General features: G+C 38.0%; 1 protein-coding gene and 1 long non-coding RNA gene across 4 annotated transcripts in view; one reads left to right on the top strand and one right to left on the bottom strand.

Moving 5' to 3' along the window:
- The window catches only part of LOC148131255 (uncharacterized), a 50902-nt gene extending 39947 nt beyond the window's left edge, over positions 1 to 10955 (bottom strand). The window contains exon 1 of the long non-coding RNA XR_015748629.1: positions 10819 to 10955. This is a non-coding gene — a long non-coding RNA (uncharacterized LOC148131255). The remainder of the gene's footprint in view (positions 1 to 10818) is intronic.
- LOC148131253 (uncharacterized) overlaps positions 10761 to 16375 on the top strand; it is a 301801-nt gene continuing 296186 nt past the window's right edge. For 2 of the 3 annotated variants that reach the window (XM_087960575.1, XM_087960578.1), the window contains exon 1: positions 10761 to 11167. In XM_087960575.1, the coding sequence (XP_087816701.1) occupies positions 11107 to 11167 (61 nt within the window). In that variant the 5' untranslated portion in view covers positions 10761 to 11106. The remainder of the gene's footprint in view (positions 11168 to 16375) is intronic. The other variant, XM_087960576.1, reaches the window with a different exon arrangement.

Below are 16375 nucleotides of genomic sequence, written 5' to 3'. Positions count from 1 at the left end.
TGCAGCTTGTCTCCTCTCTGTCCAGTTCTTCTTGGCAATTTTCAGCTGCTGCAGACATGTCCCCCCACTCTGATTACTGGGAAGTATTCTCCATTGGTATTTTGACACATAATTTCTGCAAAGGCAGCTGCCCTTGTTTCTAAAGATCTTTCCAAAGTACATTGTGGCAAGCACTTTCCAAAGGACTTGTCAGGTATTAGAGGGTTCCATATAACCACCCCCTCAAAAGTGTTAATAATTTTTTTAAATGAAGAAAGTGAGCCAACTTCTGCCACCTGTGTGTTGCTGGTTACATTTAGGTGTAATATAGGTAGACCTTAATGTACAACCATCATTTAGCCCAGAATCACAGTCGTAAGTTGTGCCAGTCATCAAGCAGATCATAACATAACTGGTTTGATTTTACACCACTTTTGCAACAGTCATTAAGTGAATCTTAAGTAGTTAGGCAAACCCATTGATCACAATGGGTATTTTTGAAGAAACTGGAAGCAGCCATCAGTTTCTGGCAAAAAACAACAACACAAAAAACATCGTAAGCCATGGTCACTGGACTGATAGACATTAATAATGACTATAAATGTAGTATTTATATACTACATAAGGGAATATAAAGGTAGTATTTACAGACAAGTGCTTTGTTCCTGGGAATAGTTTAGAAACTCACAAAACAGCCTGGAACTTAGAGATTTGTGGTTGAGGAGCATAAAAAGAGCAAGTGATTCTGAAGCTGTTGTAAACTCTCAAAACTGATAAGAGACTGAAAATAATTTGTCTTCCTTTCCTCCTCAGCATCTCTCTTGGCAATCTTTCTTTTCCACAAGCACAAAAAGAGAGGAATGCCTTCCCTGTAGAAACTGTTCTAACATCTCGGCCTTACTGGATCTCTTGCTGTAGGTCAGGAACTAGTCAAAAACTATGAAAAGGCAAGTTCTTATTGTAGATATTGTAGATGCAGGCTCCTCACAGAGAATTAAAGAACTGACTCAGCATGAGAAAAATCCAGAAGCAGGTACTTTCAATGGCAACACAAAACACTCTGTGGAAGCAGAACTTTTTCCTCCTATGGAATGCTTATTTGCTGAACGCAACTCTAAACAAACCTACTCAATTGATAAGACCAAAAATGGTAGAGAATTCCCGGCACCCAACAATTCAGCCATCAACAGGCACATAGAGATAAACAACATTAGATCAGTAGTGGAATTTTTTTAAAAAATTACTACCAGTTCTGTGGGTGTGGCTTGGTGGGCCTGCCAGGGGAAGGATGCTGTAAAATCTCCAGCCAGAGGTGGTATTTGCCGGTTCTCTGAACTACTCAAAATTTCTGCTACTGGTTCTTCAAAACTGGTCAGAACCTGCTAAATACCACCTCTGATCTAGATGCCATTCAAAAAAGACAATCAAAAGGCCCAAAAGGAAACAAAGAGTTGAGATAAGTGAAGAGTAACACCAAGACTAATACTAGACCAATAATCAAGCAGAAAAAAATATCCTAATCAAGTAACTACCAACTCAGCCAAACAATCAAACACTAAACAACAGCCTAAGCAAGGAACTTGCCAAGACTATGCCCCACGCCCCACCCACACCCCACTACAGTAGTACATAAACAGAGAACAAACCCCAGTCTTCAGTTCTGGAGGGCCAGTATAAAAATATATATTCCATATGAGCTGAGACTGCCCCTGTGGACAAGGGCCCACCAAAATCACAGTGCATGTCCTGTTGTGAGTCCCTTTATGGGAACTCATGGACTCGTATAACACCTTACCCGATTAAATATCCTGGAAACTCTGATCATTTTTATTGTTGCTGGATCAGCGTGATTCAGTCTCTCAGAATGTAATAGCTAAGTTTTGTTACAATGTCGATAAAATTAGGCAGACTTTGGCCACCCATTTATTTCACCATCAATTGTAATATATTACGATGCCTTGTTCTGTTTGATTTTGTTCAGTTTTGCTTTATTTTATTTTTAATTTTTTGTGCTGGTCCTAATAAAGGTTGAAATGAAAACCCTAGTCTCTTTCTAGCACTGATGATGTTACCTAATAGGATAATGAAACGTCTGCAAGAAAACAACCAAGCTCAGAGAGAATCAATGACCCCACAGTTCAATCCTGAACTACAAATATTCTCTTCTACTAGGGCCAATTAAGTTCAATAAGCTATTTCTCAAAAGACAGTATTAGAATCAGAATCTGCTTAACAGAAGCAGAAGTAAACCAGCAGAAGTTTGTGGCTTTGCGGGGGCTCTTGGAAAAAGACAAATCCATCAGCTCTACCTCCTCCCCTTCTAACCATTGGCTTACAATATATAAATAAAATTGCATAAGAAAAAGCACATTTATACTTGTCTGCATTAGAACTTCACCCAAACTGGAGCACATTAAACTTTCTGCTATCTAGCAGATAGTGAGCTAGCAGAAAACTATGCCAGCATAAACTCTGATGCTTGATTTCAGTTACTTGAATGTTTCTGGATGGATATTGTTATGCAGCCAGGCAATAGAAAATATGCCCATTTATTTATTTTATTTTTATTTATTTATTTGATTTGTCAATCGCTTACAAGATAATAGGTATAAGTATAAACATGAGTAAGAATACAGGAAATAGGTATGAATAAATGGGGACAATAGGACAGGGACGGTAGGCACAATGGTGCACTTATGCACGCCCCTTACAGACCTCTTAGGAATGGGGTGAGGTCAATAGTGGATAGTTTGAGGTTAAAGGAGTGGGGTTTAGAGGATGTAACAACAGAGTCTGGTAGTGCATTCCAGGCATTGACCACTCTGTTGCTGAAGTTGTACTTCCTGCAATTGAGTTTGAAGCGGTTTACATTGAGTTTGTATCTGTTGTGTGCTCTTGTATTGTTGTGGTTGAAGCTGAAGTAGTCATTGACTGGTAGGACATTGTAGTAGATAATTTTGTGTGCTCCGTTTAAGTCTAACCGTAGGCAGTGTAGTTCAAGGTTGTCCAAGCACAAAATCTCAAGCCTTTTCAATTTCATTTCAAGAGAATCATTTCAAGATAATTCATTTCAAGAGAATCCCCATACTATTCTGTGTCAACTTGCCACTGATTTCACCAAATCATTTATTATGAACATATACAGCATTCTAAGCAGCAGAACTTTTTGAATATCCTCCTGAATGGAAATTAAGAGGTCCTTGTTGTTCTTTCTTCCAATTTTAATTCTAGCCCTTTAATGAGGTATATCCTAGGACACAGTGGCTCAGTGGCTAAGACACTGAGCTTGTTGATCAGAAAGGTTAGGGTTAGGGTTAGGGTCTGTGTGTGTGTGTGTGTGTGTGTGCATGGCTGTTGGAACACTGGAACTGAGTCATAAGTAGCTCTGGAGAGGTTTGTTGTAGGTTCCATCAGTCAGTAAGTGACTGGTAATTAAGTGAGGACTACCTGTATGAACAGTTTAACAAATGAAATATATTTGCAAGACCTACTTTGAATATTTGTGATATAGCCATTTTTCCTTCATCCCCTTAAAAATCCATGGAATGTACAATGCGAAGACTCCAGAGTAAATAAGCATTTTGAAAATAATGGCAAACTGCCTTTTATCAGAAAATGAAAGAAAAAGACAAAATACAGCTTGTGGCTTAACTACTTGCAACAATAAAAGCATTTTCATTTTGCTGAGCCCTGATAAACTTATTTGGATAAGAAGTATCTTTGGGATACTCTAAGAAGACTGGTACCACAAAAAACAAAACTAGGAACTACTTAAGGAAGAAATGAAAAATAGTTACTGTGACTATAGATAAAATCCACATTTTCCTGAATCCACATTTCACGAACTACAGGCTCATATGCGGAGAATGTATGGCTTGTAGAACTAAGTCAGCAAACTCCTAATGGCATGTGATGTGAATAAAAAACTAGCTGTAGTATTTAGAACAAGAGATTCTAATAGATGTTAATAAAATAAGGGTAAGAAAAGAGAAGTCTGTATAGAAAGTAGGACAAGGGCTTCCCTGCTGTACCTCTTTAATGAAGTTTCATTCATTTCATGGCTCCTGGCCCCATCTTCAACACTTCCACAAAAAATGTCACAATCTTTATGGGGGTGGAGTGTGGAATGTGCCTTAATCGCATCTAGTGCACCATTTTACAGTTCAAGTTCAATTAATTAAGCCTTTATTCTTCATGCATCACTGACCCTCTTTCACTTACATACCTATGGCGTAGCTCGAAGGGGGAAAGTCAAGAAGCCAGTAAATAAATATATAGAAAAAAGAAAAGGGCACATTCTTAGTGTTCTCTTTCATTAAACACTTTTGCAGGAGAAGCTAATATGCCTTCGGAGAGATTATATCTGATATAGTTTTGCAAATTAGGACCAGTGCTTTATTGTATTTGAGGGGGTACGGGTTGAATAGCTTTAATTAAAATAAAGAAAGGGCAACCTCTTTTATGCATGATGGAATAACAGATGCACTATACTAATGATAAAAGGAAAACAGGGATAGAGTGAAGAAAATGAGAATACAAACTCTGCATCAGAGAAGTGTGAATGAGCAATAGGATTTGTGTTTAAATGTGTCCATTAAATAAATATATCATTGAGACTTACATGTTGGCATATCACCATAACTGGCAAAAAAAATCTTTAAAAATAAAATTCCCTTTTAGAATAAGAAGAGGCATTATTCTTTGGTCATTCAAAATAAATGACATGAAATAGAAGGAGAATTATTTTTGATCATGCCCAAAATATTTGTTCCAAAAGATATAATGCACATTAAGAAAATGGAACACATTTCTATATTTTCTTTCTTAAATGAGAACAAAACTATATGGGCAAACTTACTGGTAGCTAAAAGCTCATCCATGTATCTTGCTTGCTATGGCCAATATGACCACTTTACTATTTGAAAAAGACATTTCCTTATGAAGAATTGTCTTTTACAAATGAATGTTGCTTCCAGTCTTTTCACTAGCCTGATGATTGGGCAGCCTGAAATAAACTTGAAGCTTTCTGGTGTGAAAATAATGCTTTCCTGTTGTTCCAAAAGTTCCTAAGTGCACAGTCTTGGATGCACAAAGAGGACCCTTGGGATGATATGATCAGGGTCCACATTTTGGTCCAGTAGGTCTTCCATGGGACCTTACCCTTTATCTCCAACTGCTGGACTCTCCATGAGTATTTGTGCTGTGGTTCCCAAATCGAATGCCTCTCTCTTGCACTATTTTTTATTTTTTGCTTTAGGGCTTGGGGTGGGTTCAGACAGGGGTGGGCTTCAAAATTCTCAGCAATGGGTTCTCTGCCCAGTTGCTGGGTGGGCATGGCCATGGTAGGCGTGGCCTAGTCAGCCTCCTGAACCACGGAGGATATGTGTGTGTGTGTTTTTGCCCTCCCTGGGATTCATAGGCTTTCTCGAGCCTCAGGGAGGGCAAAAACGGCCTTCCACAGATTCCAGAGGCTGGAAATAGGCCCATTTTTGGACTTCCGGAACTTCTGAGAGGCCCATTTTTCACCCTCCCCGAGCCTCTGCACGGGCCCTGCACTTACCTCACATCCAAAATGGGGTGTGTGGGGCCAGCTAGGGTGGGTTTTGGCAGCTCACCAAACCGTCCATAATGTTAGCTACGGGTTTGCCCAGCCCACCCCTGGGTTCAGAGAAAGGAATATTGATCTCATGTGAGATCAAATGCTGGTCTTCCAGGAAGTAGATATTCCTATTAGTACACAGAAGTTGTAATGTACTGAACTCAAGTATTTACTAGGCTTAGAGGCTTACTCATCAGTATGTTGTATTCCCTCCTGTATATGGGATGAAGAATGGCATGTACTTGTAAAGCTTGTATACATTCAAGTGTGAACAATAGTTACAGTGACCAAACCTGTTGTTGAGACATGATGAAGATATTCTGTAGGCCTAGAGCTTTTCACATTGACATACTGTCCTCATTTAAGAATAGGACGAATGCACCTTACTATGACTGTTATGAATCTTCCCTGTTCTCAGTATTATGAATCTTGCCCCTGCATCCAATGATATAAAGTTCACCAAGCTATGAAAAGACTCAATCTATTTTATTTAGGTTAATGATTTCATAAAGCAGGTCCACTGTATGTATTGGGTGTTCCTTTTTAATAGATCATGCATATTTCTGGAGGTCCAAAGAGGGGACAGTTGATCAACATAGCTTTCCACCTCTGCCCACATTTCCATCCACATAAAGATTTTCTTGATCGAGAGAGCAAGTCAGTGTGGTTTCAATTTAGGGAAATGAATGAGAAGATATATAAACTTAATATTTTTATCAATGTTTCATAAATTATTATTTTATAAAGTATGTTCTTGAAAACAGAATCTGCTATGGATCATATATTGGATCTGTATGTCTAATCACCCATAGAGAGGGAGACCTTGAGCCAATTGTAATTTATTAGCAATTTATAATTTCTTAGTATATAAAAGTTGCTGTACAGGTATTATGAATGAAATAACCTCATATAAGCTTCCTTGGATTATTTAGATAGAGAGTGGGACATAATAGTGTTAAAAATGAGATCAGCACACCATTAAAACATCAGGTTATCTATATGTATGAACAGTGAGAATTTTATCTTGGCTCCAGTGTGAAATTAATTAAGGAATTTTATCTTATACTATTGTAGAATATCTCAGTGCATTCTTTGTGGGGACTGTGCTTTTCAGCTACAAACTCTGCTATTCCAAGAGACATTGCATGTTAGAAAAGTTTCAAAATTTGCAAATTTCAAATTATTGTAAACCACATTAATATGAAGAGGTATGTAAATACTTTTAAGAAATAGCAGATAGGACTTTTATAAGTGGATGAATGGGATAAATTATTGCATGAATTGAGCCATTTCTTTTTTTAAGAGCAGCTGTATGGATTCCAGATATAGTACCTGATTCTACTGTTTGTGAAAAATATTAAGCCAATTATTTATAAAAGATGAATGACATGAATTATATAACATTTCCCCAGCCTTGTCAATAAATTTTGATTTAACCAAATCTTTTCTTTCTTCTGTAGCTGCTGCATAATTCTTATTTCTATCTAAGGACCATATGAATGTCTTGGGAGGCCTTCTGCAACACATTTTTAGTTTTTAATTTCTCAAAACTAGTTTGAAAGCTATTCATATTTGTATTTACTTCTTTCACTGTGAGCCAAATCTCAACATCACTCTGACCTATCACTGATCCAACAGGTGTAAAAATGCTCTAATTTCCCTTCTCTATGACCCAAAGGAGAGTGGTTAAGACACTGAGCTAGAAATCAGGAGGCTGTGAATTCTAGTCCACCCTAAGTATGAAAGACATTTTTAGGTGACCTTGGGCCAGTCACTGCCTCTCAGCCCAACCTATCTGACAGTTTTATTGGTGGGGAAAACAGGAGGAGGGAAGAGTGTTACATATATTTGTTTTCTTAAGTTTTCGCGGGTACTTACATGTATGGTATTCAGCTTTGTTCGGGTATTTTCCCACGTCATTATAGTTGTGCTTTTAAAGTTGTAGCGACGTTTCGGCAGAATCTCCCCAACCAGGCACCCAGATGAAATCTAGCTTCCTAATAAATGATAGCCGTCTGTTTACTCAAAGCCAAGCTGCACTAAAAGCCTCCAATACAGGAAACACAATGTTGCCAGCCAATCAAGACAAAAAAAAAGCTACAAAACAGACAGAAGATATTAGAAACACCAATCAGGCAGAATACAGCAAACTCCAAGACCAATAAACACAGACCAAGACTCCCAACCAATCAGGATGAAGAAAAAACCATTCTAACACAGCAGTAGGCCTGCACCAAATTTAAAACAGAAACGGCTGTGAAAGTCTGACTCACAGACGAACACAATACACAAGCCTGATGATGGCAGGTGAGATTCTGCCGAAACGTCGCTACAACTTTAAAAGCACAACTATAATGATGTGGGAAAATACCCGAACAAAGTTGAATACCATACATATAGATATCCGCGAAAACTTAAGAATATATATATATATATATTTCCCTTCGGATGATTGTCTGTTGGATCTCTTTGCTCATGTGGTTGGTTATAATTTTCTTCTTGGTTATTTTTTCCAGATATGTGGTTGGGTCCGTGTTTATGGGTTTGTATGTGGAGTCTTGGAGTAGGTCTGTCAATTTTGTTTCGTAGTCTTTTCTATCCATTACTACTGTGGCATTACCTTTATCTGCTGGAAGTATGATTATGCTGCTTTCGTTCCTTAGGGCTTGTAGGGCTTTTAGTTCCTCTTTGTGCAAGTTGCTTTTGGATGGTTTGCTTGTGCATAGGATGTTAGTGACTTGGTGTCTTATTCTGTCAGCTTCATCTGTATTTAATTTAGTTAGGCTGGATTCCACTCCACATATGATGGATTCTGTGGGGATTTTTTTGAGTGCTATAGCATAATTGAATCCTTTGGTTAGGACATCTGTTTCTGTTTTGGTGAGTTCTCTGTTGGAAATGTTGTATACTAATTGTTTCAGGTGTTGTTGTGAGTTGTTGGGGGCTTTCTTGTCATGTTCTAATTTCTTTAGTTTCTTCAGGAGTTTGTCATTTTTGTAAGTGGTTTCAGTTTCAGCTCTCCAAGTTGTAAGTTGTTTTATCTTGTCCCAAAGTAGAGGGTGGATATTGTTGCTCAATTCCAGGTGTAGAATTAGGACATTTTTGTTTAACTGATCGAGTTGGAATCTCTGTGGAGCTCATTCCTGAGTAGAGCCATTTCAGTTCTTTTCAGGATACATTTAGTGGCTGCTGTGCTGTGATGAAATGTTAATTTGAAGCAGGTCGGTGTTGCATTGTTGTCTCTGCAGCTGTGTAGGAATTTGATGTCACATAGTAAAAGCACAATTATAATGACGTGGGAAAATACCCGAACAAAGCTGAATACCATACATATATACAAGATGCTACCACCACACTTCCACGTAGAAAGCAAATTCACACCCACACAGATGATGAGACATGACCACGGACCAGAAGCCGTACAGCAGCTGCATCACTACCCGCTTCAAACCCCTCCGACCCATACATGAAGCGTCCTGACGCCCAACATGAAGATGTGGCACGACCACGACCACGAAGCCAAACAACAGATCACAGCTCACCAGCTCAAATCCCCCGACAACTAAGACTAACCTGAACACAGCCAAGCCCCACCTGAACAGAACACACCCCCAGCCAATCAGAACACAGCCAACCCCCCAACCAATCAGATCACAGCCAGGCCCCCAACCAATAAGAACACACCCCCAGCCAATCAGAACACAGCCAAGCCCCCACCCAGTCAAGTCGCACTCCCACTGGCAGTTAAAAGAAAAAACAGCTGCAAGCTCACATTACTCCAAGCACAAAGCTGAAGACACAAGCCTGAAGATGATGAATGAGATTTCGTCGAAACGTCGCCAAAATACTTCCAATTTTACGCGGGAGAAAACCCAAATAACCAAAGATACACACACACACACACACACACACACACACACACACATATATATATATATATATATATATATATATATATATGTATGGATATGGATATACATATACATACATACATACATACATACATACATACATACATATATATATACCCACATTACATGCATCTTTCTGGCCATTTGCAAAAGCAGATAATAAATAAGGAATCCAAACAGTTGCTACAAAGGAGCTGTAAGCTTGCTGGTCACCATTCCCCTTAAAATCCAAGAAATAATATTTATTGAGAGATCCCTATGGAGAACTAACTCTCTAGAAGCGCTGTAGTATTGTGGAATCATTACCCCAATTTAAGATAAACTGGTGCAGAGCCAGAAAATAAAAGTGAACTCTTAAACGGAGCTAATATTAATGGAGGTCACACAGTGAAGCGCTTCAAAGACTCTGGAAGGATGTAATTAGTTTTTTTGCAGCCTATCCTTTCTTTTGCTTAAAAAGGTACACTTATAGCATGTCATATCTGTTTGTAGGAACATACACACTATATCTTTCTTTTCTATGCTTCCATTGCACTATTAAAAAACAACTCTCAATATCATTTTTAGAGGGGCATTACTAATATTAGATGCATCCCCTTTTTATAAGCATGTTTTTGTGCAGTACAAAGAAGAAGCTCCACACAGAGACAAAATTGGCCCAAACTGCAGACATATAATTACTTGTCTTCTCTAACAAGTCCTTTAGAAGGAAAACGATTAGTACTGAAAAAGGAAACACAATCCATTTTAGTGCTTTGCTCCTATATAATTTCCAGACGTGCCCCAAAATGACTAAGCTGATTTAATAAAGTAACAATTCCTGGGCTTAGTCTATTTCTTGGTCTGAAGTAATCCACATCTTGCTGTGTTTTCCTCTTTTCCTCCACCTGGCGGGGTGGGGAGTGAAAGGGAAACAGATTACTGTAAATTTTGGCAGGGAATTCAATTTGCATCATTTTGTTAGAAGTCACATGGGTGAGATTCCTTCCTGTTTATGATAGATTGGAAATGCTTTCCAGATGCTTTTAATTACTCTTTGAAAGCAAGCTGATCCTTAAGGAAATTTCCTTTATTGTTTTTTTTTTCTTTTTAACAGCAAAAATAAAAAGCCAATACATTAAGATGCATGCAGCTAACTAATCAAAGAGCCCAACTGAACTATTTGCATTTCCTTAACACAATACGGTCAGGCACTTACAAGGACAACCAGACTGCTCATAGGCAAAGCTGAAGTGAAATAATACTTTCAGTTCCTGTTTCCAACAGAGATCATCACCAGTCCCAGCCCCGAGCACATTGCTATTGGTCTAGACAGCGTAAACTACTTACATAAACATAAACACGTCTTTTCAAGTGTATTATTAAAGTTGAAAGCAGCAGCTAGTTGACAGTGCGCTTTCTAAAGTTTGGAGACGGGATCTGAAAGAGAAAAAGTGATGACGTTGCACTGCGGCTTCATAGTGTTGATACTGTGCAATGCAAAGGGCTTCCTGTTGAAATTGCACTAGGCTTGCTCTGCTAAGAGCTGAAAGGTCGTCCGATGATTTCCCAAGGCCATACATGCTGAGACAAGACTGTGAGCATAAGACCTTTACCGGCAAGTGAAAGAATTTGGCAATGGACAATGAATATGAATCTTTAAAAATGTACTCTGACTCAAGCCATTTAATCAACATAGGTAAGTATCTCTTCTTTGTAATCAAGGCACAAAACTGCCTCCATCCTATGCCCGGATGCATTTGAAAAGAGGGGAGAAAGGTAGAATGCAAGGGAGGTGATGGTTGTATGCATGGTGCTTCTTGAAGTATACTCCTCCCAAGCACCCACATGCAGGCATGCAGCACTTTAACAGTGGCTCTAACAGAGTCCAGTCACTCTGAAGTAAAACCCATTCAGGGAAGTCCATCTCTCATTGCAAGGCCTAAGACACAAATACAAGATAAAAGTGATCTTTATATATTCACTCTTAAGAAGATTAAAAAGAAAAAAAACCTTTGGTAATTTGTTATCTTGTTCTCCAAATTGTGTTTTGGAGGAGGCTGGTATTCTTCAAGTAACATGAGATATTTGCCAGTTTGAAGGGAAAGATTTCCTCACCACTTTGGAGTTTTCATGCAAGCATCCCTGTAAGCAGTGGTGGGATTCAGCCAGTTCTCAACAGTTCAGAAAACCAGTTGTTAATTTTCTGAGCAGTTTGGTGAATTGGTTGTTGGAAGAAATCATTAGGGCAGAAAACTGGTTGTTAAATTATTTGAATCCCACCACTGCCTGTAAGGAACTATTGGATATATTCTTAGAGATCACATTAAATTCCTATAGTGCAATCAAAACATAGTGCGTGAAACTGCAAGAATATTTCCCAGAAATCTCAAAGTTGTTAAATTGGCCTTCCCAAATACACACTCCTCCGGATACACTTGGATTATAGCTCCAGTAATTTTAGCCATTTTGTATCTATAACTCAAACACATTTAAGGACACCTGGTTGGATAATGACTTTATGGATACCATGGCAAGACCACAGGAATATTACAATAGACGTGCAAGAGCTGAAGTCTTGGAAATGAAAGATTAGGTGAAAAGTATGTTTCCTAAAAAAAATTACAGTTTAGTATAATGGGCCTTCTGATTTTAGCATGACTACTTTTTGAATGAGAATAGAATAGAATAGAATAGAATAGAATAGAATAGAATAGAATAGAATAGAATAGAATAGAATAGAATTCTTTATTGGCCAAGTGTGATTGGACACACAAGGAATTTGTCTTGGTACAAATACTCTCTGTATACATAAAAGAAAAGATACAAGAATCATAGGTACAACACTTAATGATAGTCATAGGGTACAATAAGCAATCAAATCATACTAGGAAACAATATAAATCGTAAGGATACAAGCAACAAAGTTACCATCATACAGTCACAAGTGGGAGGGGTTGAGTGATAAGGAGTGATGAGAAGATTAATAGTAATAGTAGTGCAGACCTTGTAAATAGTTGGACAGTGTTGAGGGAATTATTTGTTTAGCAGAGTGATGGCGTTCGGGGAAAAACTGTTCTTGTGTCTAGTTGTTCTGGTGTGCAGTTGTTTATAGCACCGTTTTGAAGGAAGGAGTTGAAACAGTTTATGTTTGATCTGAATATAATCTGATGAATCAAGCTCATGTATTTTAATCCCTTGGTCAGGACAGAAATCCTAATTAAAACATTTCTGACTTTTATATAGCAGGGTTTCACAGGCATAAGGGTGAAAGATTATAATTCTTAGGCCCAACAGAATCATTTTCCACATTATGGGCCTGACGCTCCACCTCTCTTTTACATGTGTCACACGTGTTGAGTCAGATAAAAATGGGGAGGGAGGCTTCATGTAACCTCTTAACCTTTTAGATCCCTCTCACCAAAAGTAAAAAGCTTCAAAAAACTACTCTGTCCCTTTCCATTTATTACTTAGCTATTGCTTTGGCTCCAGGGAAGGTTCCCCTGTCTTGCATGTATACTTTTCTTTATGTCTTCTTGCTTCCCTTGGATCCTGAGTACTGGAAAGTTTAACTTTCTCCAGGTTAAGTGATTGGGTCAGGTGCCTTTGGTAAATATTGTTTCCAGCATTTTAATTACCAATGAGGGGGAAGGAGAAACTATGGCACTGCAAGGAAGAAGAGGGGCCCCAAATCACAGGAAATAGTATACAGAAAAGAAAAATCAAGAGACCTGCATCAGAATAGCTATTGGGTGAGGTGTCAAAGGCATGGGAGAAATATCGGTGGACAACAAGCTGCACTTGACACTCGTAAGAAAAATGTTTGCTACCACATTATATTTCCTCAGATCTTGTGGCCTGGATGTTGCAATAATGGCATCTGTTTGCATTTGGTTTGATTTAGGACCTTTTACCTGGCATCTTTATTGTTTCTACAGTTTTCTCTTTATTAGATTTTTTTATTCTGCCTTTATTACTTTAAAAGTCAACTCAAGGCAGCAAATATAGGCCTTCCTCCTCCCCCCCCCAAACAACATGCCTTAGATAGAATGATTGGCTCAAAGTCATCCAGCCAGCTTGCATTCCTAAGGCTGGACTCAAAGTCAGTTTCCTGGTTTCTAGGCCAACACCTTAACCACTATACAAAACTGGCTCTCTACAAATGGTTTTGGTGCTCATGTGGTTTCCAGAGTTGATTGCAAGATGGGAGGCCATGTGTGCTTGCATAATAAATTAAAAATATATAGAATCCTGCCTTTTTTCATGAGGAGAAAATTGTCCATTTCTTAAGACATAAAGTAGATGGATAGTATATTGATGATTACAAGGTAAATATAAAATCTTGCTATATTAATTTTCAAGGAAATTGCTTCTTGAAAAGCTAATATATCTGAACAGGGAAAGTACTGGGCACAGGTTGTTTTGAACCTATTCACTCTGTTAAGTACTCAAACAGTAGGCACCTGAAACTCACCCATATGGAATATAAGAGGTATGGCTACTTATTTTATTTTTAAATTTTATTTTATTTAAATAAAAGTGGCCTATTGTTCACACCATTTAAAATAGTGGTTTTGTTTCATACCAGCAAGTATCTCTTTCATATATAAAACCATGTGTCTCCCAGTTGCAATTGTGTATATGCAAAATAATTTGTTTTTTCTTTTACACAATTATAGATACAGGATCTGTAGCAACTGCTTCTAGTTCCCAAAACTGAATATGTTTTAGAGGTCAACAAATTAGGGATGCCAGACAAAGAAAGAAAATACAGCTGTGGAATGTAGTAATTACAGGAGTAGTCTTGTCACACAACAAGAGAAACAACAATACAAAATAGGTTTTATTTTTTAAAAAATGCTTATAAAAATGAGGATTAAATCATTCTGCAAAATAGACAAATGCTGATGATACAAGATGTCAGTTTCACCTGCATTTTGATATAGATTGCTATTAATAAAAACATGAATCAGATTTTCAGAACAATGTTATTCATATGTTGAATGGTGATGCTTCAATTATACGTGCTTTGGCCATAATTCATTATTTGAGATTAATCCCACATGTGGTAAAATAAGAAATTAACAGCATACTATCATTTATAGATAAGTAAGCAAAATAATTGGTTCAGGTATTGTTGGCATTGTGATATCCTATTGGCAACCACTATAAAGTTAATCCTTGACTTATAATCATTCCTTTAATGACCATTTGAAGTTATAACTGTGAGTTTTGACCATTTTTCACACTAATCACAGTTGAAGCATTCTCATGATCACATGATCAAAATTCAGACATTAGGCAACTGCCTCTTAATAATGATGGTTGCAGTGTCCTGGGGTCATGTGATCACCTTTTGTGACCTTCTGACAAAGTCCACAGGGAAGCCAGATTTACTTAATAACTATAGTTATTAACATATGGTTATTAACTGAACAACTGTATTCTCCTTAAATAAAATAGGAAGGGAGGAGAATATTTTTACTCTTGACATTGTTTGCCCCTGTTTCAGGCTTAGCCTTGCTATGAAATAGAATGAGGCATCTGTCCCAGAAAATGGATACAGGTAGCTCTTGACTGTAGGTGAGATCCACAATTATGGTAGTAAGTCATGATGGCAGATCACCATATGACTGGAGTTGATTTTATGACCTTTTTTGTGGCAGCCATTAATTGAATCCTATGATTGTTAAACAGGTGCCACTTTGCTAAGTGAGCATGGTAGTTGTTAAACACTGTGGTTATTAGGCAGACCCATTGTTTGCTCTGGGGCAACAAAGTAAGAAGTAAACATTGGTTTCTGGTAAAACCATAATAAACTGCAGGTTTGTAATTTTGGGAGGTGCTGCAAATGGTCATAAGTACGAGCAATAACTGCTGAACCTCCAAAATGTCACATGACCATGAGGGGGTGGCCCAATGTTGAATCTTCAAAACTGGGTTATAAGTAGCTTTGGGAGTAGCTATTGTAACTTGAATGGCGACCAGTCATAAGTCAAGGACTATCTGCATTCTAGAGTTTCAGGAAAGAAAGCTGTAGCCACTTGCTATTCTTGCATATAGTGGCAAGTGGGATAATTGGAAGTACAATATCATATTTCTCTTACTTAGCCTGTTTCCTTTATGTGGGCTAAAGATCCAAATATCATTGACTTACACCAGTACCTGGAATTTGGAAAGCCTCATCTCATCCTTTGCTTCAGGAACCAAAATATACTGAAGCTGTTTTGTCCGAAGTAAAAAAGGAATCATTGCTGAGTTTGTGAAAATACGGCCTTTCTTGGGTTTTCTTTTTTCTTTTTGAATGAAATATCTTCAGGCCTCATTCTTAACAGGTAGCTTTCCAGATGTCCTGGGTTGCAGCTCCCAGTATCCTTAACAATCACTACTGGAAGTAAGTGCCTTAAGGTAAACTGTGAAAAAAAGAATGATTTCACCTACTTCCAGAATGAATATTCTGGAGTGAGAATTCCACAGGAAGAATTCTGAATTAATTGACAGTCCTTTTGCAGTGTTACATGAGGCTTACTGGATTGTTCTTGGATATGAATCGTTTAAAGGATTAGGAGTTTCATACTGGATTGTAGGTGGGAAAAATCTCATTTGCTAAAGGCACCTGCTGATGAGAAAAGTGCTGCCATCACTTCTCCTTGTAATTGTGGAAGATTAAATTTACCCTCCCTGAGCAAATGAATGCTATAAATGTCATGAGAAAAGGGATGTGATGATGTTTTCAAGCATTATTTGGATATTCATCACAGGTGAAGGTAATGAATACTAAAATAATGAAGCAGAAGCAATAAATAATTGTACGAGTGGCCACTGGTAACATTTTCTACTCCTTGAAGAGTGTGTGACATTGTATGTTGCATACTCTATACTCACATTGCCGAGGGATGTAAGGTGG

Source organism: Notechis scutatus, chromosome 3 (genome assembly GCF_049901735.1).
Source record: "Notechis scutatus isolate UNSWTSFEM ecotype Mainland chromosome 3, rNotScu1.2, whole genome shotgun sequence".
In the NCBI taxonomy this organism is placed as follows: Eukaryota; Metazoa; Chordata; class Lepidosauria; order Squamata; family Elapidae; genus Notechis; species Notechis scutatus.
This window is presented reverse-complemented; position numbering and strand designations above follow the sequence as displayed.